Below are 24,660 nucleotides of genomic sequence, written 5' to 3'. Positions count from 1 at the left end.
GATGCTGCACTTTGGTTGAGAGTATGGGGAAGTGCTCATGCTGTCAAGGAAGGCAGAACAAGCCGCAGGATGAAAGATAGCACGAAGCTGTCAGTAAGCTGATGGTAACACTCCGTGATGTTGCATTTTCTTGAGCTCATGTTAGCCGGAATGGGTGGATTCTTACACTGTGCTATTAATAGAACAACGCGTCGGGAACGCGTGTAACAATTCGAGAATTATGATCTTTCTTATTGCTTATCATGAAACTACCTCAACCATCAAGTCAGACGGCCATTTCGGCGCATCTCTGCCGTTGCCTCTAGTACCGACGTTGTAGCCAAGCTTGACCTCGCTACCAAAATCAATTATCGGCTTCACAGCTCTCACAGTCGTGTCGATGGCCTTGGTCTGGCGCTCCTCGAAGAACTTCGGGTTGAATACAATGGAGCCACTGTTCTCCTTGATCATCTTGAGGTATTCTGGGATAGTCTGACCCATATTGTCAAAGGATCTGCACGATTTGTCAGCATGTCATCCAGAACGCCACGGAGGACTCACCTGAATTGTCGCTGGCCGTTACGCTTCCAGACATCTTGCCAGACGTCTTCGGGGTACTCCCCACAGCTCTTAGCGAGCCACTGATTGTAGTAGTTCAAACTTAGATCGACCTTATAGCTGCCTCCCTTTTCGGCCCGCTTTATCAGCGCCGTTAGAATGCCGCAAACGCCAGCAATGCCAGTCATATAGTCACTGTTCGGAAAGACAGGTGTGACCGCTTCGCCATCCTTCAGCCCCATAGCACGACCGAAGCCTTCAGAAATCCCAACACATGCGTCGCTGATCTGCTGCCAACCAGAGCGGTAGTACCAAGGTCCGTTCCAGCCATAGCAGTTCTCTCGTGCTGAGATGATGCCTCTCGGTCGGTCCTTCACGAGGTCGATGATGCCTTGCTGCGAGAAGCCGTATTTGTCTAGCACATCAGGCCGATAGCCTTGCACGACGACGTCAGCCTCTTTGATCAGATCTGCGAGCTGTTTCTTGCCCTCGTCGGTCTTGAGGTTGATGCTGCAATTCCACTTGCCCCAGTTGAGATCGATGTGCAATGCCGAGAAGTCGCAGATATTGGGCGATGTCACTCGCATAACACTAGCTCCGAGCTCAGCCAAACCTCGTGTCACGGCTGGTGCTGCGATAACCCTGGTTAGGTCAACGACTTTCAGCCCTGCCAGTGGCCGCTGGGCAGATGTCTGTGCTGTTTCAGGCCACCAACTTGGCTCCTGTGCTGGATTGGGGGCATCATGGATCTCGAAAAGTGCTACGTGGGCATTGGCTCTCCCGTGCTCGGTCTTTTGAAAACTCTTTACTGACTCAGCAATGACACCGGCCTGCTTGTACTCGTCGCTGGCTCGCTTCTGCATGTCAGCACTGTCGATCTCGCCCAACTTCTTAATGAACGGCTTGATGGCCTCGTCGAAGCTGGCAGCTGGTGCATCATGTGGAAAGCCGATACTGTCGAGCGTCGGATCGGGGTTCATGCTACCGTGCAGATGAAAGTATCGATCATCTTTGGTGCGATAGATGTTCGTGGCCGCCGCCCTGAACGGCGAGCTCGTCATCTTATGGATGTCATAGTTTGGAATCACCTTGTGCACTGCCTCTGCGCTCCCAAAGATGGATTCCGAGTCGGCTCCGACAAAATTCCAGATCAACGTTGACATGAAGAATAGCGAGGCATGATCCGAATTTATCGTTGCCCCGGTGAGTTCAACACCATACTTGCGCTTGATAAGTTGTGCGACTATACAGGCTTCGAGGCCTTTCAACGAGGCTGCTGACTCGGCGAAGCGCCAGTTGATGGGGATTGATGGTGCATCATTGCCAGTGAATGTAATCTTGGAGGCAAAATCTTCCGTGCCAACTGGTAGAAGCGAGGTGAGTCTGGGGTTCTGGAGGATGCCCTCCTCGAGTACTTTGCGCGCTTCAACGGGTACGGAATATTCCCTCTTGATGCTGCCCATGGTAGCGATCGCTGTTTCCGCTGGCTTGCTGTTTACTCCTTTGAATGCTAAAGGATATGCTTGGTGTATTCGACGTGCTTTACATCCACGAAAGCTCGATCTGCACCGATATGTCAGGTTCTAGCTGGATCAGCTTTGGCATTTGATGTTTGTCCAGCACCATCAGCGTCTCGTCCCTTGGGCCGCCTGACAGCGGTTCGGCAGCCATATCCTCTGGACCTCGGAACAAGTGTCCATATACACTTCGACCAATCATATATGCTGCTGCATGCGACCAAACTCTATTCTTCCGCCGTGCGGAGAGGTATCTGGAGGCGAGCTTTCCCCACAACCACATCTGCCAAAGTAGTTTGAGTCCTCGGTATGGATCTGTCATACATAGCCGACCCGACATGCTAGCCTCGGTCTTTGATAAATACCACGAAATGAAGGGTGAGGAGGGGGCTCCGGTGTGGATACTGTGCCATATCCAACAAGGCGTCTGCAGGACTGCGACGAGCACGTCCGTTAGTACCTGGACTATCAATCAGCTTCTACTTACAGCTGTTGCGACTCGAGATCATCTTGACAAGCCCGATCGAAAGCGTATTAGTTGATCCTGTGGCAGCTCATCTGCACTTCAACAACGAATCGCACAATTGACACCATGGGTGACGCCGGACCATCAGAGCGTTGGCAGCGCGAGCGCGGCACCAGACCAGTGCGCATTGCCAACTGCTCAGGAGCGCGCGGCGACCCTGGTTATCAGATGAGGCGACAAGCGACCCAAGGGCCAATCGATTTTATCACCGGCGACTACTTAGCAGAGATGAACCTAGCAGAAAACGCCGAGAAAATGGCTGTCGGTCAGCATGATGGGTGGGAGCCAACAGCGTGGGATGGTATCGAACAGACACTGGACGTCCTCAATGAGAAGCGGATCAAGGTCATTATCAATGGCGGAGCTCTCAACCCATCAGGTCTGGCCAAGAAGACTCAGGCGATGGTTACTGAGAAGGGGTACAACCTGAAGGTTGCCTATGTCTACGGTGACAACCTTATCGATGAGGTAAAAGCAGAGCTCGAGAAGACAGGACAGCTACCTCAGCATCTTGATTCTGAGAACGACAAGATCAGTCTGATGGAAAATGCTACGGCACTGTTGGACACGAAAGGTAAGCCTGTGGTGTCAGCGAATGTCTACCTTGGAGCCAGAGGCATCATCAAAGCCCTCGAACTTGGCGCTGACATAATAATCTGTGGTCGAGTTGCAGATGCAAGTCCGGTCATTGGCGCGGCCTGGTGGTGGCATGGCTGGAGCGATACAGACTATGATCAGCTCGCTGGCACGCTGGTCGCAGGTCACTTGATTGAATGCTCTGCTTATGCGACGGGCTCAAATTTCTCTGGTTTCGATGAATATGATCTGGAAAACTTTGTCGACCTCCCATTTGGCATTGCAGAGGTCGCTGCAGATGGCACTTCGGTGATTACGAAGCATGAGGGTACCAAGGGCCTAGTCAATGTCGACAACGTCACCTGTCAGTTCTTGTACGAGCTGCAAGGGTCAATCTACCTCAACAGTGATGTTACAGCAGACACAAAGGACTTGAAGATTGAGCAGGTAGGCAAGAATCGGGTGAAGCTGAGTAACATCAAAGGACAGCCGCCACCACCGACCACGAAGCTTGCTATCTTCTATAATGGAGGCTTCGAGAGTCAGCTTCTGGTCAATGCGACTGGCTATGGCACGAAACAGAAGTACGAGTTGCTGCAGAGACAGCTAAGATTCGGTTTGAAGCAGAAGGGTTTACAAGACAAGTTTCAGTTGCTAGATTTCCAGGTGCTGGGCACACCTGCGCCAAATCCACGATCACAGTTCGAAAGCACAACGTACATGAGGGTCTTTGCGCAAGCTGACAAGGAGGTAAGTTTATGGAAGAGGCGCCAGATTTAGTATCCTTTCCACTGCGGAGTCTTCCTCAGGCATGACCTTGCTGACATTTGTGACACTAGTTGACGCTCTATGGCCTCCTGAAAACGTTCAGTGAGTTCGGAATGCAGCATTTCAGCGGCTTTCATCTCAGTCTTGACACGCGAACTGCTCTGCCTAGATCGTACCTAGCCTTCTATCCTGGGTTGAAAGCACAAGACGAACTCAACGAGGGAGCAGCCATCCTTGCTCAAGATGGCTCAGTAGCCGAGAAGGTCGAAGCCGGCCATCCACCAAAGTATCACAAATTGCAACCACGAGAAAACTATGACACAGCCAGTCCTATGGATATCCACAGCTTTGGTGAGACAGTCAAGGCGAGATTGGGAGATGTGGTTCTCGCACGCTCTGGCGACAAGGGTGCAAATATCAATATTGGCTTGTTTGTCCGCAAAGAGGCACATTATCGCTGGCTACAATCGTTCTTGAGCAGACGGAGGATGGTAGAGCTAATGGGTGACGATTGGAGAGAGGACTTCTTCGTTGAGAGGTGCGAATTTCCGCATCTGCTTGCTGTACATTTTGTGATTTACGGGCCCCTGGGAAGAGGTGTCTCAAGCTGCAGGCTGTTGGACGCTCTGGGTAAGGGGTTCGCAGATTATATTCGTGACAAGGTCGTGGATGTGCCGAAGGCTATTTTGAACGACATGGAAGGGATCAGAGAGCAGAGAAGAGCGAATCTGTGATGATGGCACTCATTTCGAGGACGAAGGGACACTTGGGTGTCGGACTAGCTGGCATGGATCAACTCATGTAGGTACTCCTGCAGGTGCCTGTCTGGACGTCGAACGGATGTCAGACGAGTCGCGCATCACGAATGAACTGCTCTTATCGACTGGGTTTGCATTCCAATCATAATTCTGTCGAGGAAGGTCCGACCTTCACTCCTGCCTGACCCAACGACGCTAAGCCCCACCTGCCAATGACGATTCAACCCAAGTTCCCTTATCTGCCCCTCTCAAAAATTTATCTGTCTTCTTTCTTCTCATCAACCATCCTGATTCTCGGCGAACGAGTTATCACTACCTGTCGACGACTGCCAGGTAGCGATGGCACCTTTCTCAGACGGCTTTTCCAGACCACCTCATACTCATCCCAGAATTCTCTCTCTACTTGTACCTCAACGACAAGTACGCAGACCCAAAGCGGCATACGTCTCAATACGAGCGATAGCCAACAGAAACATCGAGTGAACTCCGCTGTCAGCACGTTGACAGCAGTTGGAGTACAGCACCAGAATTTCCGCTGGTCTCAGTGACCTTGGAGCTCAATCATTTTAGGTATGTCGTCGACCCCTTACAGTCACCCAGCAAGCTTCTGACACATTCGCAAGATTGAACTCGACAAAGCGTTTAGGATTCGAAGCCTTTTTTTCGAGGCTTGACCACTGGAACTTCGTGCAATTTGCATGCACAACACTGCAGCTCTGAGGAGCTTGCATTTTCCATGATAACAGGCAAGTCGAACCAGTGCTTCAAAGATGGCTCTATCTGACCTCGAGGACAGACTGACCTGTTCGATACCAGTATGGGCTCGACAAATATGGGTCTGAGAATCAGAGGGGCAATTGTTGCTGAGATCGTGTCCTCCGCTGCGATGCAAGTGCTGCTCCAACCAACATACACATCCTTGACTAACGCCAGCTCGATAGTGCCACAAGAACACCTGCTGCTCACATGCAGGAAGCACCCGACATCGTCATCTCTGGTAAAGATGGCGTCCGGTGAATTCGCTCATCAGCAATTTCGATCATCATCGGAGGATTGCCAGAGAGCAACGAAAGAAGGACAACATGCTGACTGCTCTCCAATGTCTGGACAGCACTGTCAGTCCTGAGAACAGAGAGTCACTATCACAACTCGCGAGAGGCTGCGTTGTGCAGTTGAGCCCGTGAAGAATGTGACTTCCATCAATGGGGTATGCCAAAGTTGTCCCCTTCCGATAGCATGATGCTAACCGTTTCAAGGGGATTGGACCCGTGGTCGAACTCTTGTAACGCCATAACGTATGGCCGAAGCCCTCGTCGCTGGTACACGCTTCGACCACAAGACAGTGTCAAGATCCACCAGCATGAGACATCCGCAATCATTGCACATGGAGTCCGAGCAGGCCAGACGTCCTTTGACTGTCCATCAGCAGACCTAACAGCTGAGGCATGCAAAAGATGGATCAAGCTCATATTCGTCTACCATTCGGCTCCTGAACGTCATCATCCAGGAGGAAGGATAGTCGGCAATCGAGCGATTACCGGCGTGAGGTCGAAAGAACTCAAATGTACTGGCAGCCATTCATACACTTTGTCAGCACATATTCCCCACTACGCCTTGCTCGTATATCCCTGAGGTCAGAGACTGTCGTCACGAATTCGCCACTCGCCAGACGAACCTATGGCTTCCATCGGCCTTGGTCGATGAGAGAGATGCAAAGATCAAGCAAGGCATTCAGCCGGCGAGACCAAACCAACCAAAGCCGCAGACTTGTTCGAAACCAAGGACAGCCGTAGAAACTGCCAGATTGCCGTGGTTCTGGCAGCCCAACATACCAAGGGGTACGCAGTCTCAGCTGAGATTTGCAACAACTGGAGTCATACAAGCGTCCGTCAATCGAACACGAGCTAGAGTACACAAGCTTCAACTCTCGCGCCCCGGTCGATGATTCGTGCACAGAGACCGAGTACCACAGACCGTTCAACAGGTCAATGCTGACATGATGACCTTGAGCAAGTCGTCGACAAGTCGGCGTCAGGGAGGGAGAGCTCCGCTCAGATCTTCCGATCACAACTTGCCCGTTTCAACACAGGTCAAGCACTCTCCATCACTTGATCGACATACTCTCGATACAGTCGTCAAGGTCAACAACCACGACTGCCTGCCTGGGCCTGTCTCCAACATTCGCTCAGAGCGTGGTAGGAAGTATGCGGTCACCTCGATGTCGCACCATGAACAATGGCACCTGCATTTTCTTGGCCTTTCGACAACCATGTCAACAGTATACCGTTCTTCAGCAAGCATGTTTCTCGCGTTTGAGTCTCGTTCTAAGCAAGCGATTGATTTTGACGCCAGTTGCCTCGGTCTGGCATCGCCATTTACAGACTGAAGAGCGGTCCGATGCATCATGGGCCTGATGCAGCAGTCTCATGTCAAAGGAAAGGGTCACCGTACTCACTGGTCCTATATATAAGGCACGAAGGAGCAAGGAAGGATAACCGTGCCAGACCCCTCGGTCGAATCTCATCCCCAGTGTTTGAGAACACTTTCCACCAACATGTCTGCATACATACCAACGCTCAATCACAGTCTCATCGCATACGACTTCGATTGGTGGCGCACTCGGAGGTCAAGGACTAGGGCAAGCTGGTTTGAACACAGCTCGATGGGACGTGGTTCGAGCAGGCTCGTCATGCTTGTGGCTCGGCCACAAAGTTGACGTCCACTCGTTCAGATGATTGTCGTTCGTTGCGTGTCTTCAGTGTTTCATTCATTCCTGAGATAGTTGAGTCGTTCTTTAGGTCAACTCAAATGATTCACCATCATCGTGTGGTTTGTGACTCGTGCCAATGTTCTTAACTGGTTATGGCGTCGAGCATTTTTATTTCGACCATTTTCATCATGCACCGTAATCTCACCAATGACGGCGTGGCAGTTGTTGATAATTCTCTGCACGATTTCGCGTCTACTTCAATCACATCTTTCAAGCCAGACAGGAGTGATGTGGTCTGCTGTCATGGTACAGCCCGCCGACAATAGTTAGTCCATGTTGCCAATGGCCCGTAAGAATTAAAACAATCGAAGGGGTATCTAGGCGCGGAGCAGATAGGCGCTTAGGGCTCTGATGTCTCCCGGAGAAGAGCGCGCTCGCGCCACTGGTGGTCGACCAGATAGGCTCTAGCTCCTCAATCTCCAGTACATCTGCGGATGACTCGCGGTGAAGACCGACCTTCAGACTTAGCACAGAGTAGGCTCCTCGGTCATATCCGCCACTTACACAAGAAGGCTGCGGGCAGTTATTCGTGAAAGTCGCTCCCAAAGAACGACGGAGTTTGCGCCTAATGATGCATTCACAGCATTCTAGCTAAGAAGGCATTCTAACGCACGCGGAAGTCCGGGCCTGGACAAGTTGATGCGGATTCTCGTGTGAAAACTATCTACGAACACAAAGGATCTAGTGATCATGAACTAAGGCATAGTAGACTACGGAGAGTGTGACGCTGTTGACAGCGGCGAATGCATCCAGCATCAAGTATATCAACGGGGCCGCACGAGTAACAAGGACAGCACTGGAGCACCCCTCAATGCGAGATTAAAATACTTATAAATGTCTCGTAGATTCGCGAACCGAACTCAATATATCGGAAATAAATTGTCTGCTAACGCTCTTCATCGTCACGTCCCGGAAACCAAGATGTGCGCTCCTGACCTGAACCTTTGAAGACAACTTAGGATAGGCGCGGGTAGGTGCTCACGTTGGTTTTCCGAGGTTTGATCGTGTACTGGTGTGCCCCGGGCCTTGACAGGAGCGGACAGCTTAATATTCCGCGCGGAGGCATCAGGTACCATGGCCGTTGCGAAAGACGTGGGGAGTGCTATGCTAGATATAGCGTGATTTACCCCGTGCACAGTGTTGTGCTGGTATCAGTGCTGTTACTGTTGTAGGTTATGCTTGCGCTCTTCTTCCGTATGCTTGTTAGCGCGTCTGTGACTTGCATGGGGCCGCTGGTTCGGAGTTGTGTCGTTGGCCTGGGCCAGGAAGCGCCCGAGCGAGCATTGGTATGGGGTGTGAGTATCTAATCGGACGGTATCACCAAAAGCTGGATCGATGGGACAAGGAGCGTATGAGGAATCAACACGGTTGGGAGGGAATTCGTAGGGGGAAAGTAGTGGGCGCATCGTTCTCGTGCTCGTTTGAGTGCTCGAGGCCGGCTGTGCAGACAAGAGTATTGCGGATGAGAAGTACAGACCCTCTTAGGCAGCACGGCGTGGTTAGGCTGCTGTGTCTTCAGCGAGATGACCAGATTAGTTGTTAGATCACAGCGTCTGGAGCGTCCTCGGACATCAATGGTTTGTGAGGGCTCTCAGCTAGCTACGGATATATGCATGCGTAGAAGGCAGGAGAGCAAAATCGCCGAGGCAACGATGCATGATGTCGAGGTCACTGCTGAGCGCCTTGCCCGCAAAGAAGCTGAGACCAGATGCACAAGTGTTGTGATGGTCTGCTCGAGGTGAGCGCCAACATGCAATTTGCAACTATCCAGTGGCGCAGCAGGTCCGAATTCATAGAGCTATAGCGATATGTTAATCAATGCGATGAATAAATGAGGTGTGCGTGTCGCTCCGTCTAGCATGGTGATTGTGGCAGCAGACCAGAAATATCAGGCCACTTCTCTGTGATGAAGTGAGGCTGCATATGCAATGCGCCAGCGATGGTCGTCGACGGTAGCGCTCGGTCTCGCCGCCTTACCCCTATATGTATGATACGATGATCGACGTTTGGAAACACCGACTGTCGAGCTGCTCATGAGCCGCCTGCACAGTCGATCCCTTTCGCCTACCTCGCCAGAGGTCGCCTCGATAGACGAGATCTGCTTTCGGCGAGCTGCAGACATCCCAGAAGCGCTGGGATTGACGTTTAGCCGCAAGGACAACATCCTAGTAGCAAGCGAAAGCGAGGCCTCTCAATCGTCGTGTTGCTGAGGTCATAGACTCCTCTTGATGCAAAGTGACAATTACCTGAGGAGAATAAAGGTGGCGTGACATATTCTTGATGTGTGCCAGGGTGTGCCGACCGAGGCGACACTAACCCTTGTTCCTAGAGGTCCCCGACTCCCAGTCTCAAGCAGCTAATGTTGATGGCTCCCCAGACGGGACACCAGAGCACAAGTCCGAGCCTTGTCGGAAATGGTTGGCGGTCGGTCCTCCAGCTTTCGCAGGGAGCGAAAACTAGGGACGAAGCGTTCGGAACGGTAGGTTCAAGGATGAAAAGGGAGATGATTTTTGATACGCCTAAGCTTCGCCGGTGGTTTCAGGCAGCATTGATGATCCAGACAATCGGGCGTCCCGACTTTGAGAACGTTCTTGAAACGCGGCTTCCAGGAGCAGATTGATGCTGCAGCTGAGGTCGAATGCGTTGTCCGTTGTCTGGGCACGATATTGTTTGTTGCACGATCGGAACAGCGACTGGCACTCTCAATAAGACCCTTGAGTGATTCCAGCCCCAACTGTCGGACATTAGTCACGAGAGTCAGGTTGTCGCTGTCACGATCGCCTTAGCTTATGTTTACGAAGATCCTTCAGTTCGTGGCGTCCCTCGCTTAGAGACACGAGATTCCGCTGACCGTGCTGATCAATCCTGCCGCCTGTCAGAAACCCACATGGCTTCGCATGCGTCTTGGCATGCATACACGAATACGCGGCGCGGCTCGTTGTGGTGATCATGGATGATCGTCTGGCGGGTTCAAGTGCGGTCTCGAAGGCGTCATCGACGTGATTTGCGGACGGCAACGACGATGGTTCGCAGGTGCACAAAAAGACGATTTCGAAGGCTTGGAGTGCAGGAGAACATGTGAATACAATTCAGCTCCGGCAGTCTACCGCTACAAATGATGCTTTCTAGTCGTGAGTATGAAAGCATTCAATACGCTGGATGGGTATCGTCCGGTCCAATGTGGCCTGTACCAGCCTGATTCTCAACGCCCGAAACTCCTTACAACGCTGCAACCGCACCAAGTTTAACAAAGAGTGTATGTATGTATGTCCATCCCAGTTCCTTCGCTGGGCCAGGCGCGCACTCTGTGCACATAACGATAAGCTCAGCTTCCTCGCTAGTCCTGCTGTTCGATCTATTTCACAATTGTGTTGGTCAGGTCGATCATCGCAGTTTTTATGCATGCTTGTGGCAGCATCGGCGTAGGCGGTGCGTTTGCACCACTGTGACCAACATCTCCGTCGCATAGCTATTGTACAAAGGCTCTGAGCCCCATCCCGGCAATATTTTGGAAGACGATGTTGGTTGCGCGACCGGCGGCTTCTGTCTCGAGGAGTCTAGCAGCTTGTTCTTTTTGTTGCCCTCTTGCGGCTCGGCTGGGCGAGGGGTTGCTACTCGCCGGTCTACTACTGTCGTTGCCATTTTTTGTATTGGCGCGCGATCTGTTGGCTTGAGCTCCGAGGAACATGATGCTGTAAATGATGTCTCTTTCCTCTTTGCCATCGAGTAGCGCCAATAGCTGCTCAAAAACCTCAGGCTGCACCTGAGCTGGGAGTTCAGAGGCTTGCTCAACCAATTGCCAGAACTTATTCGAACGAGCCTGCATCTGCTTGCTGAATGGCTTCTCAAGGAGCGGATTGTTGGCCACAGTCGGAATGCCGCTCATGTCAACGTCTAGGTCTGTCTCCTGCTCAAGGTCCTGATGGACAAAATCAGCCATTGACCCCGTCCTGACAATGGGTTCTGAAGTAAGTATAGCTTCGAGCGCCCTGACTCTACCGGCGAACGTTTGAGCATCGTCATCGTTTCCAATCTGTGCTTGACTGACGACCAGATTTAGACATGCCCACACCATTCGAGCTTCTTGAGCTGCGAGAGCTACCTGTTCCGGTAGTGTCATGCCGGGCGCTGACGAAGTTGGGTTCGGTGTGGTGCTTATCAACGTCAAGTACATCATGAATTGCGCCAGCAAGGTTCTGTCGTACATGAGCAAGGCCCAGCCCTTTAATGCGAACCACTTTGTGCTGCCAGTCTCGATGAGCTGATCGAGTCCCGGCGCAAAGAATGTGTCGTAGACCTTTCGAATCTCTGAAAAGTTGGGCACAAGGTTTGGGCCCAGCGGAGGTACCTCCTGGCCACGTTGGCCATTGATGGCGCAAAGGTCTTCGATGGTGCGAGAGGACATTGTGTCGAGGGTTTGCGATATCACGAGTCTGAGATAGGCGAGGTCAGCATGAAACATACCTTGGCCTGTGACCTGCCTCGCTTAAGGTAAGTGGACTCACATCTTGGGTTAATATGTGATGAGCTGTAATGCGCACTCTCCATTTTGTATCCCTGATTGATGTTGGGTAATGCCGGAAGGTCTGAAGAGCGATGGTAGACGTATTCCGGATGATCGCGGGGTGAGCTTGTAGTACCGGAATTATTGTGGCTGGATGTGCTTGGACTTATTGGTTCGTTGTTATTGTAGGATGACCGAGAAGATTGAGCATGTGGCTGATTGTTTGGTGTCGAGGAGGAATTGGATGTCGGGGCAGGCTGGATTGAGTGTGATGGCTGCGCCTGGAACACAGGGTCGTACCCAGCACACTGCCGTTTGCTTTTGATACAATTTCGACACTGAGGCCTCTCTTCGCCACACTATAAGATTGCGGTTAGTCTAATCTCCAGCAAGCTAGCAATGCGATAAACATGCTGCTTTCACGTTGCAATGTGACCCTGGGTGGTGTGATTGAGCTTCGATGTCGTGAACATGAGAATTTGTGAAACGAGCCTGCATAGAAATAAAGTTTTGCGGATGTGCAGCGGGCAGGTGGCACCTGCCATCGGCGCCAAATTTGCAAGCACGATGGCGTGTTGGTGGGGACCTGTCAACTCCCCAAAGAAAGCAGGCGTGGGCATGGCAGAAGCATGATCCGGCTCCGAGCCATACACAATCAGCCGACCATTTTTGAGTTTGTTAACCGAGGCTCGACCAAACTTCTGGCAGTACGCCAGAAGCTTTTGGGATCGACGGTGAACCACGAGGTGCGACGAACGGTTGAACCTTCGTTGTTCGCTCCCATTCACGTACGTGCCGGTACTTGCTCGACGAAGGAAAAAGGTCGAACTCACCTTGATGCGCCTTTTCCGACATGTCATGCAGCCTGTCTTGGTCCTCCGTTTGACCTCCTTTGTCTTTTGTGTGTGTCGACTTGGTGCGTAACCGATCATGCCAGCAGCATCACCAGATGAAGGCAATGGCATCCTCATATGCATGCCATATGGTGTTTGAACTCCCGCATACATTGGCCGCGCAGGCTGAACATATTCGGGTTGTGGCATTGCTTGCATTGATGAATAATATGGTAGCGGTGGTAATGTCCGTGCCGGAGGCGGGATTGCATGCTGGGATAGTTCTTGTGGCGTTGCATGACCGTGGCCATGACCGTGTTGATTGTGTTCAAAGTTGATCGCGCTTATAGGCGGTAGACTTATGGAAGATGACATCTGGCCGAGTGTGGTGTTCATAGTATGGTAGCCGTGGTGCATCTGTTGTTCATCACCATGAGCAAAATGCTCGGATGAGTGGTGGTATGGATAAGCCAGAGTCGCGAATTTCCTCCTTCCGCGCGCAAGAGAATGGGCTTGAACAATTGGTCATCCGCGTTCTGGATTCGAAGATGTCGTTTGGCAATAGCCTATTCTCGTTACGCAAAGTTAGCCGACTGTAGGACTCGTTACTTGCGAGGAAAGCGACATATAGCCAAACTTAAAAGAAATGTTACAGTCGAGATGCGAGCTGAAAGAACAAGAGACGAATCCTGTCGTTTAGAGTAGCCAGCTTGGTCCATAGCAGTCTTTCATAAGCAAATGAGTTCCTATTGATGGTGTATACATGATACCCACCACGCACACTTCTTGAGCGCGGTCGAATAAGTGCCGGGTGCATGCAATGCCTGGGTTGTTGTGTGTATGTAGGATGCCCCATTTATTATCGAATGGCGAGATGAGGAAGAGCTCGCTTATGCATCGCTTCTCGTGCTAGGCCGCGTGCTTGACAAGCGTCCGGGTAGCATAGGCCAATCTTTGTGGATCTAATTGTTCCATTCGCAGGCGTCTCGCTTATGGCAACCTCCGGTAAAACCTGTTCGAAATCATCCTGCTCGCAAAACGCAAGCCCATGGCAAGTGTAGCCTGGTCAGCCAGTCTCGGAGGAAAGTGCTCACTCAAGCTAAGGGCGACCTTCTAGGGCAAGCTCCGGGCTAGGATGTACTCCACTGACCTTTGTAGATTTCGAGCAAAAACCGTTGCCAAGCCACCCGAAGGTCCTACAGAGGTCCGGTCCACCCTCTGACTTCACCTGTCCCAAGTATACGGAGTATGCCCGTCGAGTCAGTCCACCGTTGATGATATCTCAGTTGCAATTGATTCGATAGCAATGTTGATGTTCTCGCTTCGCAACTCAAGACTACCTCTTCGGCGTCGTCACGCTTGATGGCATGGTTATGGTACCATTATCGTCTTTTAGCCTCAATTGTCACTGCAACAAAGCGAAGAATGGTGAGAAACCGTCCGGTAAACGACGAAACGACAGGGAATAATAGTCACCTTTCTGGGTCCAAAAAAGCCAGGGAGTATCCGCTTTTCTCCTGTTCTGGTGGTAGCGGTCGATCTTGTTTCTTCAAATAATGTCTTCAGCTTGTTGCATGCACGGGATGATCAGGTAAAACCACTTTGCTAGTGGTCAACGAAGGCAACGGTCAAGTAACAAGACGCCAAAGATGGCTGGAGGGAAGTCTTTGTAAGGTGCAAGAGAAGAGCTAGGAATTTACTATCGAAGGATGTACTCGCCTCGCAAATCAAGTACATTTGTCAATCGCCTTGAGCTATTGTGTTTTTTTGTGTTACGTTGAACTTCTTGCTGGCCAGCACAAAGCAACAAGGGAACATTTTACCTTGGGGTTGTTGCATGTCGGGCATGCGGTAACCTCGCGAGCCTCAGGGGACACAAAACGTCTGAGAAGCCACCATATCTCATCACATTTTTCATGGAGCTCGATACTTCGTCACAGCTGTTTGCTCCAACGCGGCTTGCGATCGACATCGGAGAAATAGCTGCAAGCCGCCTCTCGAGAATCGAGCAGGACAGAGCCTGGTGCCTAGGACGAAGCGAGGGTCATCGAAACGCACTCTAGTAATAGCCGAGGATGTGGGTCTGACTCAAGAAGTGGCCTGAGTGAATGTAGAGCGGCTGAGCAATAATGAAGATGGAGGATGGTCAATTCTGTGGACGCCCAGCGGCGACCAGGATTGCTGCGGTCATGAGGGTACTTGCAGTAGTCCAATCGAATAGACTACGTGTGAAGTTCTGAGGCGCGCATCCGCTTTGAGGTGCGAAACTGCAGTGTGCTTGCATAAGACGGCCAAGTACGTGCGTACGGTAGCGGGAGCGAACGAGTCCCTCGCTTCGATGCAAAGGCTCCGAAGCGTGAACAAGTTCCTCGCACCACTCGCACGCATTGCAGATCAAGTGGGGACATTCTACGATTGTTGTTATCCTCTATGCTTATGAGGCTCAGCACTCACCATGTGATCTGTAGTGGATGCTGTGGTTGTTACTCTGTATTCCTGTCTGTCGGACTATAACGTCGATTATGCACGTGCCAGAGCAATGACGCACGCTGGACTTGTGTAACGCGCCGCGGATGAGGTGGACGGCATGTTTAGACCTCAACTGCTGAGCGCTAATGAGGGGTGATGAATGTCGACATCGGAGGATAATGGAGGCTAAATGTAACCCCTGAAGGGTTCTGTATCTCGGTTATGTGACATCTGCAGCTGTGCAGGCTTACCCCAGAAATGCGCTTAAGTTTTGGTGGTTGGCGGTTGCTTAGCTTTTCGTTTCTTGAAGACGGGCACAGATACTTCTTGGTCTCCTGCTTTAGTGTCGACATTGAGCGTTTCATTCTTTGTCTCGGAAGCCCGCCTCGAGGTAGTGCTCATTGCTTGAGTTTCTGATTCTTCAAGATCAAGCAGCTTCCTGTCGACGGTGTCTGGACTTTCAGACTTGACGACGGGAGGTTCTGTATCGGGCTCATTAGAGATGAGACTTGGTTTGTCGCCGTCCGGAGGGGGGTTGATTGCCTTTTCCTTCTTCACGAGAGGGATTGAGAGGAGCGTATCCAAGTCAGTGTCTACCAGCTTCATAGCTGGGTATGTTCTGGTGGTCGAGCCCCAGCCCTTTCTGGCGACGCTCCTCCCATTATTTTCTCCTTCTTCTTCGTCGTCCTCGATTTTACGCTTTCGAATGCCAACGTTGAGCTTGTGGTCCACTTGCTCTTCAGGTTCGGGCTCTACTTTTCTCGAAACAGTCTGCCAGTCTCCAGCCATAGCCATGTCGGCCCTTACATGCTCCGGGATAGGAATGCCCATTTCGGCCAGTTGAGCCCATTGTCGCTTCTGGTCTGCGGCAGAGAGACTATTCGAGGGCGTTTTCGAGGTCTTTGTAAAAACAGGCGCAGATGGTGATGCGGATGATGAGCCAAATCCAGCTCCTGTTCCCGTTCCAGCAACACGATTCAGCCTTTCAATCTCAGCTTTTGCTATTTCCTTCTCCCGTTCGTTCTTAGCATGGTCTTTCTGAATGCCTTGCAGGAACCTCCTTAGGTTGCCTTGATGCTTTCCGGTATTCTCATGTTGTTTGCGCTCGAATGGGGTATCCTTGACATATGTGCCACAGTGCTTGCACCAGTACTTAGGCTGTAACACAGAATTAGCATGTTGCGCCAATCGGAAAGAAGAAATAGTTGTACTTACTGTTGACTTCCAGTGTTCCGACATTGTCGGTTGGCGCAGATGACGTGGTGTATGGCGGGTGTGGTGCAGATTGACACTGGAGCACACGACGCCGAATAAGCCCGAGACGCAGAGGTGAACACTGTGCAGAAACGCGACAGAGCGCTAGAGGTTGTGAGGTTTATGCACGAAGATACACAACAGTGATGAGTATCTGGAACCAGGTGTTTAAAGAGCAGCAAGAAAAGCCGCAAGCACGACTACGATTACTACTCTCAGGCTGGCGACTGCCGCGGGAAAGATCTGGCTAGATTCAAGGCTTGAGATCTCGCTGTGTGAGATTGTCCAATCAGAATAAGTGACTAGGCTACTGCAACCAATCAGAGCATTCGCCAGAACTTCCTTTCACCAACAGCGTCAACGGAAGGACTTCCTGCTTTTCGGGTGGATCAGGGTCAGGGAGAAAAGATTTGCCTCGAACAAGTTTTATCGGAGCTTCAGCTTTGTGCATGCACACTCACACTCACCCTTATCCTCACTCATCACCCTTCTCATCATCGACACTCATCTACAGCGTCCTCTGTATCGACCTTGTAATATTAATCGCCCCAGCATCCCACGAGGTATCGCTCCCATTGTTGCTCAGACGCAGATCGATTGGCAAACAGAGCATAGATCCGACAACCGGCATCTCCAACTTTCTCCCTTATCGCACGCGACCTCACACGCTCACGGTTTTCATCGCGTGCGGCGACAATTCTCTATCTCTTCATCCACAATGCGTATCTTCAGCTCAGCCTACGAATTCGACTACTCGTGGGAGGAAGTCTCGACCAACAATTGGAGGAAATACTGCCCCTGGAACGACAAGGCCGAGCATGTTCTAGCAGTTGACACATTATCTCGGAACATCGACCAAGCAACTGGCATATTACGAACAGAAAGACTGATAACATGTCGCCAGAACGCTCCCCAGTGGATATTGTCTATACTTGGTGGCGACACCACGAGCCAGGTGTATGAGGTGTCCTATGTCGACCCGCAGTCCAAGAAAGTCACTATGTGCAGCACAAACATGACATGGTCGAATCTGTTGCAATGTCGAGAAACGGTTATCTATCAGCCATCAGCAAATGCCGGCTCAAAGAAAACAGAATTCGTACAGCAAGCAAAGATAATAGCTTTCTGCGGCGGCTGGCAGAAGATAAGAAATAAGATTGAAGAGTCGTGTGTCGAACGCTTCCGAGAAAACGCTACTAAGGGTCGAGAAGGATTTGAGATGGTCCTCGAGATGAGCAGACAGGTCTTCGGTGAGGAGAAGGAACGATTACGCCAGGGGCTTCCCGTGACTGTCTGACTCAACCACTCCCTACGATATAACGACTTGATTCTCTGAAGCGTTCAGCGCGTGCATTCCATCCGGGTTACAACATTTTCAAAAGCATTTCAGCGGCATTGGCTTAGGCACAGAGGAACAGATATTTGGGCGGCTCTCCTATCGTCCTTGCAGTGCTGTGGACTGGAAAGTTCATGAAACTGCTCTCTATACCACTGAAGATACCACATAGACCACATCTAGAGTAAAGCTAGATCAAGAGCATTAGACAAGTTCCACACGCCCAACGAGAGACACACACGTGTATGCTCCTCCCTTCTGACGCATTTCACGTTGTCTTGATCGAGCAGCTCAAGTGCTTCTCCTTCAGCATCGCTGGCCATTGCAGAAAAGTATTTTGGATCGGGCACGCCATATACGGTGACACAAGCCATGATGACTCCTGATCTTGCCGGTTGGGAGGGCGGCTATGGGTTTATGCAAGCTCGGCATCTACATCGCGAGTGACTGTAGCGCAGCTTGTGCTCCGTAGACCTCGTCATGCACTGACAGAGCTGCAAATTGCGTCTCCAGATCCCGTGCTGAGTGTTAGCTCGTACAAGTAGTTCGACATGACAAGATTGCATGCACCCCGAGGCATGGACATGCTCAGAATAGATGCTGCCATCATGCCTGCTGGAGGAGTTTGAAGGTTGCCACGCTGCGCTCGCGCATCGACTAATGCCAGAAATAACGGAAGGACCTTGCTTCTAGAAAGATCCCGAGCAATCAGACGATAAAAGACAACTTGAGATGAATGATGGCGCCAGTCGCAGGATTCACCCCTATGGCCAAGGAGTTCCAAGGCGAGTAGTATTTGAGCGAAGAACCAACGAATCAGAGCATGATTGGTAGCTGACGATATTGATGTCAAGCTCGAAGCCAAAGTCGTGGGACCTGATACTCGAGTACTTGGACTCTACAAGCAACAAGTTCGTTCCGAGAGAAGGGTTTGCTCTGCCACCAGACCGAACAGGGACGAAATCTAATCGTACTCGAGCGGAACCAGTGCACGCTTTCCAGGATTTGAAAGATCTTGCTCCATGATCAGCGCCGATCAAGGTAAGGTAGGCAAATTTGAGCCAGCAGATGGGTAAGCGTAAGGGCAAAAAGCACCGAAGCTGGTTGGGAAGTCAATATTCGTAGGCATTCTGAAACAGCGGCTTGCTTCTTGTTGCGCTGTCCAGCCCGACAGGCATAGCTAGTCAACTCAAAACCTTGTGTCTGTAGACATTTCCGACGTCGATGTCACCGCTCACTGCGCCTTTCGTTCTTGAGCACCACCGATATTTGCGACGATGAGAATGAGTTGGGGAAAGAGCAGATGCGACAACTAATCTATCAACCCATTGCGTTCCTGACGCCGCGCGAACCCCATGAAGCCAATTTCCGTGCAGAAATAACCGATTGGCCGAAGTAGCGATTCGCATCCCTGAGACCCTCACTCGCTTCCACAGCACGATACTTACCTGCGACATGCAATTGAACTCTGGCAACAACAAGGATCAAAGCGGGACACACGAGTCGGCATTGCCAAAGCAACTGAGACAAGACTCGCACGCACGCCGAAGATCGAGTTCGTGGGCAGGAGGAGCAAGCAATCGCACTTTCTACTCGAGCACCGTCGTCCCTACCTCAGCTGCACCCTTCAGCAACGAGGCTCTTTCGTCCCTAATCTCTAGTTTAACATCGATCTCTGAGGCACAGCATCTATCCACATCTGACGAACGACCAAGTCCAGCAGTTGGGGAAGACGAGAGAGAAGAATTTATCAACTGCGCTGACAACCCAACTTTCCATCGCACCTTTTACGAAAACCAGAGCCCTTTCAACGACTATGACGATCAGGACTACTGTCCGCCCCCGGTAGCTGGCTACAATACTATCAACGCCAGCAATTTGTCTGCCCGTCCAAAGACATCAGGCAGTGACAAACCGTCGGGCAAATCCAAGAGAAAAGTACCTCAGCTGCCACTCAAATCCTTGAGATCGCAGGGCAATCTGAAAGCTGCGAAGTTGCAAAGAGACCTGCAGTCACCAGATTCCGTACCATCCATCCATCAGTCTCGATCATCGTACGGCAATGATTCAGTTAGCAGTTTACCGTTATCTACGAACAGCAAGCTGAGCAGGAGCAGGAGCCCTTTCAGGATGTTCTTTTCATCAAGGCTTGGACAGGAACAAGGTCAATGTGAGCATACTTTGTCGAGCGTCCAGAGTTTCGAGACTGCGCAGTTGTCGCCTGAGAAGGACAAGGAGAAAGATGCCCACCGGTTCTCTGCCTTCGTGACTGTTGGCAGGATATCGACAGACACAGAGGTGAGGGAATCAGATACGCGAACACTGTCCTCATTAAGTCCTTCACACAGGACTGATCTCAATGAGAGCCTCATCCCGTCACGCAGATCGTCTCTGCGGAGCGGGCCGAGGAAGTCGCCTGGGGGAAGCAAGGATCTGAAGAGCTTGAATATTGACCAAGATCTAATCGAGGAGAATCATGAAACAGTACAAAGGATACGGGAGTTACAGCAAGCGCGAGAGAAACGTCACACTGAATGGCGCAAGGAGGCGAAGAAGTCGGAAAAGGCCGCTAAGCGTGTGTCTATGCCTCACCAAAGTCCTACCCCCATACGACAATCACCCAGCCTACGCAGCTCGTGGCATCCGAAATCGGTAGAATCACCCGAGAAGGAAGATCCACCCTCACTTTCTGCAAGAGTCACTGGCCTTGACCTTCTGAACATGCCTGCTTTTGTTGAGGCCGAGGAGAATGAACCCTTGACACCGATGGAGCAGGACAAGCCATTACACCAAGACACAGGACTGAGAAGGAATCTTTCAATCACACCGTCGACAACAAATTCCGTCACGAGCGCAAAAAGGCACAAGAAGAGGTTATCAGACAGTTTGAGAAGAGTCTCTATTCTACGTACGCCAATACCCGAGGACGCCCAGGGCATTGAATACGAGGTCGAAACGTTCCTAGGCTCACCGCGCTTTACACAGAAGATCCGTCATCCTCGAACAGGGCGCACAATTGCCTTCTCCGAGGTCGGCGACCCAAACGGCTTTGTCGTCTTCTGCTGCGTAGGCATGGGTCTCACAAGATATGTGACCACTTTCTACGATGAAATAGCGAAGACACAGAAGTTGAGAATTATCACACCTGATAGACCAGGCGTAGGAGAGACAGACGTTATGCCAGCAGAACGAAGCACACCTTTGGCATGGGTAGACGATGTGGCAGTAATATGCACAAGCTTAGGTATCGAGAAGTTTTCCTTGCTGGCTCACTCTGCTGGCGCCATATACGCGCTTGCAGCAGCGCTGAAGATGCCACAATATGTTCGAGGAAGGATACACCTCCTTGCACCCTGGATTCCACCTTCACAGTTGTCGGCATCTGGCCGCAACGGAGAGATGAAGACTGCTAATCTGCCAACATCCCATAGAATTCTCAGCTTTCTCCCTGCGTCGTTCATGAAAGCCGCAAACAGCCGCTTCTTAAGCGCTACGTCAGCAAGCATTGAGCCACGAACGAGGAAAGATTGTAAGAGAGACGGCCTTTCAGCCGGAGAACTGGCGCTTGATTCCCAGCTCTTCAACCAAGGAGCCAGCCTCTCCGCCGCAGATATAACACAGTCTCACGGCAGCATGCTACCAACACCAGAATCGTCGCCGCAACAGATTGTTCAGCCACTGCAGAAGCAAAGAGCGTCCAGCCACCAGGCAGAGCAGATGCTGCGTTCGCCGCCACTATCACCCACACCGAGCGCTCCACAAAGACAGAGTACCCTCTCGCCAACACCAACACCGAATCCTGGCGCACGAACACCAACTCATAACCCCACTCGAAAAATTTTGACCCCTCAAGCTCGACAGAAGCTGTACGACACCACGCTAGCACACAGGACCTGGTCGCTGGCAACGCTAAATGCAAACCCAGCTGTCGATCTCATCATCTGCCTTGAACGTAAACGGCCCATCGGTTTCCGTTACACAGACATTACCAGGGCAGTCGTTGTCCATCATGGGGCACACGATACTCGTGTCCCGCTCGACAACGCTCGGTGGTTGAGTACAGCGATGAGGCGATGCGAGCTACGTGTATTAGAGAGCGAGAGTCATGGGCTTATGGCAAGCGCGAACGTGATGAGTAACGTGCTTGGTGAGATCGGACGTGAGTGGGAAGAGTGGAACAAAATACACGGTAAGAAGGAGAAGGAGAGGAGAGCGAGGGAGGTGCTTGAGGCTGAGGAAGCCAAGGAAAGAGAAAGGGGTATGAGAAGAGGATATCCGAGGTGGTAATGTAAAATCTGTTTGTCTGTGTATATTGAGCATGGAGTTGTTCGGCCTATAGGAGGCAGCAAGATACCCACGTATGAACACCAGTGGCGCATGGTCGTCTACCAGCATAATCAGCGGATGATGAAGAGGTGGAACGGCCAACAAGACAGGATACGAATTTATGACCTGAGCATATTTGGTTTGGCCGACCGTGCTGTAGCTGATCAGACTTGGCTATTATACATATAACATCATCAGGTACGCAGCCGGTTAATCTATGCCTTCTTACTTGTGTCACCTTGGTTCGCGTTAGCAGGAAGCAACTGCGTCATGTAGATCGTGTATATTCGACTTGCACATTATCAAAGTCCTCAGTCGGCTGAGCGATCCTGGCTCAAGGCAATCTAGATACGTAGTAATTATGAGAAGTCTGAATCCCGTACTGTCAGTCTGGGATGAAAATGATATCCCTACTGATCAAGCTTCTACACGAAGTCCTAGGTAAGTCAAGTGCCCCCAGTAGTTAGTAGACAATATCGACACCTTTGATCGCACTAGAGTGAAATTTCCCCGTGCATTCTTTCCACTCGATCACCCCACTCATTGCACATGCCTTCTTCATGGCTTCTTGTGACTCTCTTGCATGACCGAGTACTTTTCTTACTGACCTCAATGCGTGCAAATATTTGTTCACGCATTGCCTTCTGCAGTACTTGTGAAGTACTGCTACCACCTTGACATTTGCGCAACTGCGCCCTTCATGAACACAGTACCAGACGCATGGGACGAGGAATGGTCAACTGCCGCAGACATACGGGTATGCACAATGCACCTTGCATAAACCATGATGGCTGACTCGGTGTAGGAGCCAGCCCAGTCCACAGAGACCGAGCCTAAGAAGCTCTCGTCCAAACAGACCAAAGCACAGAAGCGAGCCGCGCAAGCAGAATTCAACCGACAACTATGGGCTGAAGCGTTCGTGCCACATTTTGTATCCGCTCAAGGCTAATGTTTGTGCAGAGAAGGCCCTCAAGAGACCAACTACTTTCTCGAATCCCGAAATGTCGTTCCTCTCCGCCAGGAATTCAAAGCACCACCCACTCTGCTGTCCCGAAAAGGTCCCATCATCCAGAAAGCACGACCCAATATCGAAGCAGGAGTAGAAGGTCTTAAGCTGAAAGACAGGGACGAATCGTCGGAGGACGAAGATGACAAGGCTGCGCAGCAGAAAGCACTAGAAGATGCGAAGGCACAAGCAGCCAAAGACCGCGAAGAGAAGCAACGCAAGTATGAGGAGCGACGACTCGAATTATTTGGTCCCAGTACGGGCAACACCAATTCCAATGGTTATGCCGGCAGGCCGAACAGCCAGTCTGGAGGGTCTACTCCAACGAACTTGACACCGCCAGGTTCAAGATCCTCGACTCCGCATCGTGGAGGAAAGCGAGGTAGAGGAAGGGGCAACTATGGCGCTCAAAACTCCCTGCGGCCACAGCAACCCCAATACCAGCAGTATCAGCAACAACAGCTTAGAGAGGTGTATGATCCTGGGTATGCTGCTAAGCCGAACTCGACTTACCTCATGAGAAGAGAGCAAGGCCACGTGAATACGAACAGAGAGACTCAGCCGATCAGAGAGCCGAAGGCACCAGACGGAAGTGGAAGAGGAGGCGCAGGTTTTGTGCAGAGGCGTTCGACTTTGTCGGATGGAACAGCACAGACTGCTCAGACGTATCAGTAGCAGTAGCGGGAGAACTGTTCCCAAACGCTAACCGGCGCGAGGGTCCTAGAGCATTGATACGCGGTATAGCTCGGCTAAGCTGCACGGCTCACCAAGCTCAACGCTCTGGTCAGATGTGCAGATTGTCCCAAGCGCTTGATAAGCTCCGAGCCTCTTTACAGTCGTATTACGTTTCTGCTGATTGTTCGCCTTCTAACTCAGCCCACGCGATATTCACACCACAACACCACCTTGTGAAGTTCGTATCACAAGCAATGGATCAGGAGATTTGATAACAGAGGTGAGCAAGTCGTGCGTCATTGCGCAGCACGAACAGCCAGAGAATGCTGCGTATAATGCAGCAATTACCATCGGTGAGACAACTACCAACAACAGCAGCTCTGACACGAGCATGCAATTTCAAGTAATGTAGGTCGCTTCCGTACGATTGGTTCTTGTTCCCTCAGATTGCTGCTTGATAGCAACCATCATAAGTACAGCAGGTGCGGTTAGAAACACTTAATCACACATAATTAGGTTCTATCATAGGAGCGACATTTGTTACGTTCCTTCTGCTACACCACGGCCACTTGCCACCTCTTGCGCGAACCGAGAACCAGCCAGGACCAAGTGTCTCTGGAGCAAGAAGAAGTCGCTGATCATCAGATTCGCCTAGAAGGAACGACGAAGCGGATCCCAACAAGACGGCGAAAAGCCAACGTTACAGCAACTGTCTAGTTCAATGTTTACAGAATTCGTTGAGCCGCATATCCCTTGCGTATGAGTCACGCTCGCATTGATGGTTGTTCAGTCAAGTCAATGCCAC

General features: G+C 51.2%; 7 protein-coding genes across 7 annotated transcripts; 4 read left to right on the top strand and 3 right to left on the bottom strand.

Moving 5' to 3' along the window:
* Window positions 1-240: 240 nt before the first annotated feature.
* PMZ80_000579 (uncharacterized protein) lies at window positions 241-2,000 on the bottom strand (the record flags this gene model as incomplete). Its single annotated transcript, XM_064869029.1, has 2 exons — window positions 241-493; window positions 541-2,000. 2 exons carry the CDS (start codon window positions 1,998-2,000, stop codon window positions 241-243), a joined length of 1,713 nt encoding a protein of 570 aa, XP_064734526.1.
* A 646-nt stretch (window positions 2,001-2,646) lies between these two features.
* PMZ80_000578 (uncharacterized protein) lies at window positions 2,647-4,658 on the top strand (the record flags this gene model as incomplete). Its single annotated transcript, XM_064869028.1, has 2 exons — window positions 2,647-3,906; window positions 3,996-4,658. 2 exons carry the CDS (start codon window positions 2,647-2,649, stop codon window positions 4,656-4,658), a joined length of 1,923 nt encoding a protein of 640 aa, XP_064734525.1.
* A 6,263-nt stretch (window positions 4,659-10,921) lies between these two features.
* On the bottom strand, window positions 10,922-11,857 carry PMZ80_000577 (uncharacterized protein; the record flags this gene model as incomplete). Its single annotated transcript, XM_064869027.1, has 1 exon — window positions 10,922-11,857. The coding sequence occupies one exon, from the start codon at window positions 11,855-11,857 to the stop codon at window positions 10,922-10,924; it is 936 nt and encodes a 311-aa protein (XP_064734524.1).
* A 3,665-nt stretch (window positions 11,858-15,522) lies between these two features.
* PMZ80_000576 (uncharacterized protein) lies at window positions 15,523-16,497 on the bottom strand (the record flags this gene model as incomplete). The annotated part of the gene is made up of 2 exons (XM_064869026.1): window positions 15,523-16,416; window positions 16,474-16,497. The coding sequence occupies 2 exons, from the start codon at window positions 16,495-16,497 to the stop codon at window positions 15,523-15,525; spliced, it is 918 nt and encodes a 305-aa protein (XP_064734523.1).
* A 733-nt stretch (window positions 16,498-17,230) lies between these two features.
* On the top strand, window positions 17,231-17,809 carry UPS2 (Phospholipid metabolism protein; the record flags this gene model as incomplete). The annotated part of the gene is made up of 1 exon (XM_064869025.1): window positions 17,231-17,809. The coding sequence occupies one exon, from the start codon at window positions 17,231-17,233 to the stop codon at window positions 17,807-17,809; it is 579 nt and encodes a 192-aa protein (XP_064734522.1).
* A 1,494-nt stretch (window positions 17,810-19,303) lies between these two features.
* PMZ80_000574 (uncharacterized protein) lies at window positions 19,304-22,135 on the top strand (the record flags this gene model as incomplete). The annotated part of the gene is made up of 1 exon (XM_064869024.1): window positions 19,304-22,135. The coding sequence occupies one exon, from the start codon at window positions 19,304-19,306 to the stop codon at window positions 22,133-22,135; it is 2,832 nt and encodes a 943-aa protein (XP_064734521.1).
* A 739-nt stretch (window positions 22,136-22,874) lies between these two features.
* On the top strand, window positions 22,875-23,855 carry PMZ80_000573 (uncharacterized protein; the record flags this gene model as incomplete). The annotated part of the gene is made up of 3 exons (XM_064869023.1): window positions 22,875-22,931; window positions 22,980-23,089; window positions 23,135-23,855. 3 exons carry the CDS (start codon window positions 22,875-22,877, stop codon window positions 23,853-23,855), a joined length of 888 nt encoding a protein of 295 aa, XP_064734520.1.
* Window positions 23,856-24,660: the final 805 nt, after the last annotated feature.

Source organism: Knufia obscura, assembly GCF_036327395.1.
Source record: "Knufia obscura strain CCFEE 5817 isolate CBS 148926 chromosome Unknown scaffold_1, whole genome shotgun sequence".
Classification (NCBI taxonomy): domain Eukaryota; kingdom Fungi; phylum Ascomycota; class Eurotiomycetes; order Chaetothyriales; family Trichomeriaceae; genus Knufia; species Knufia obscura.
Note: the sequence above shows the minus strand (reverse complement) of the source record. Positions and strands in the feature narration are given on the sequence as shown.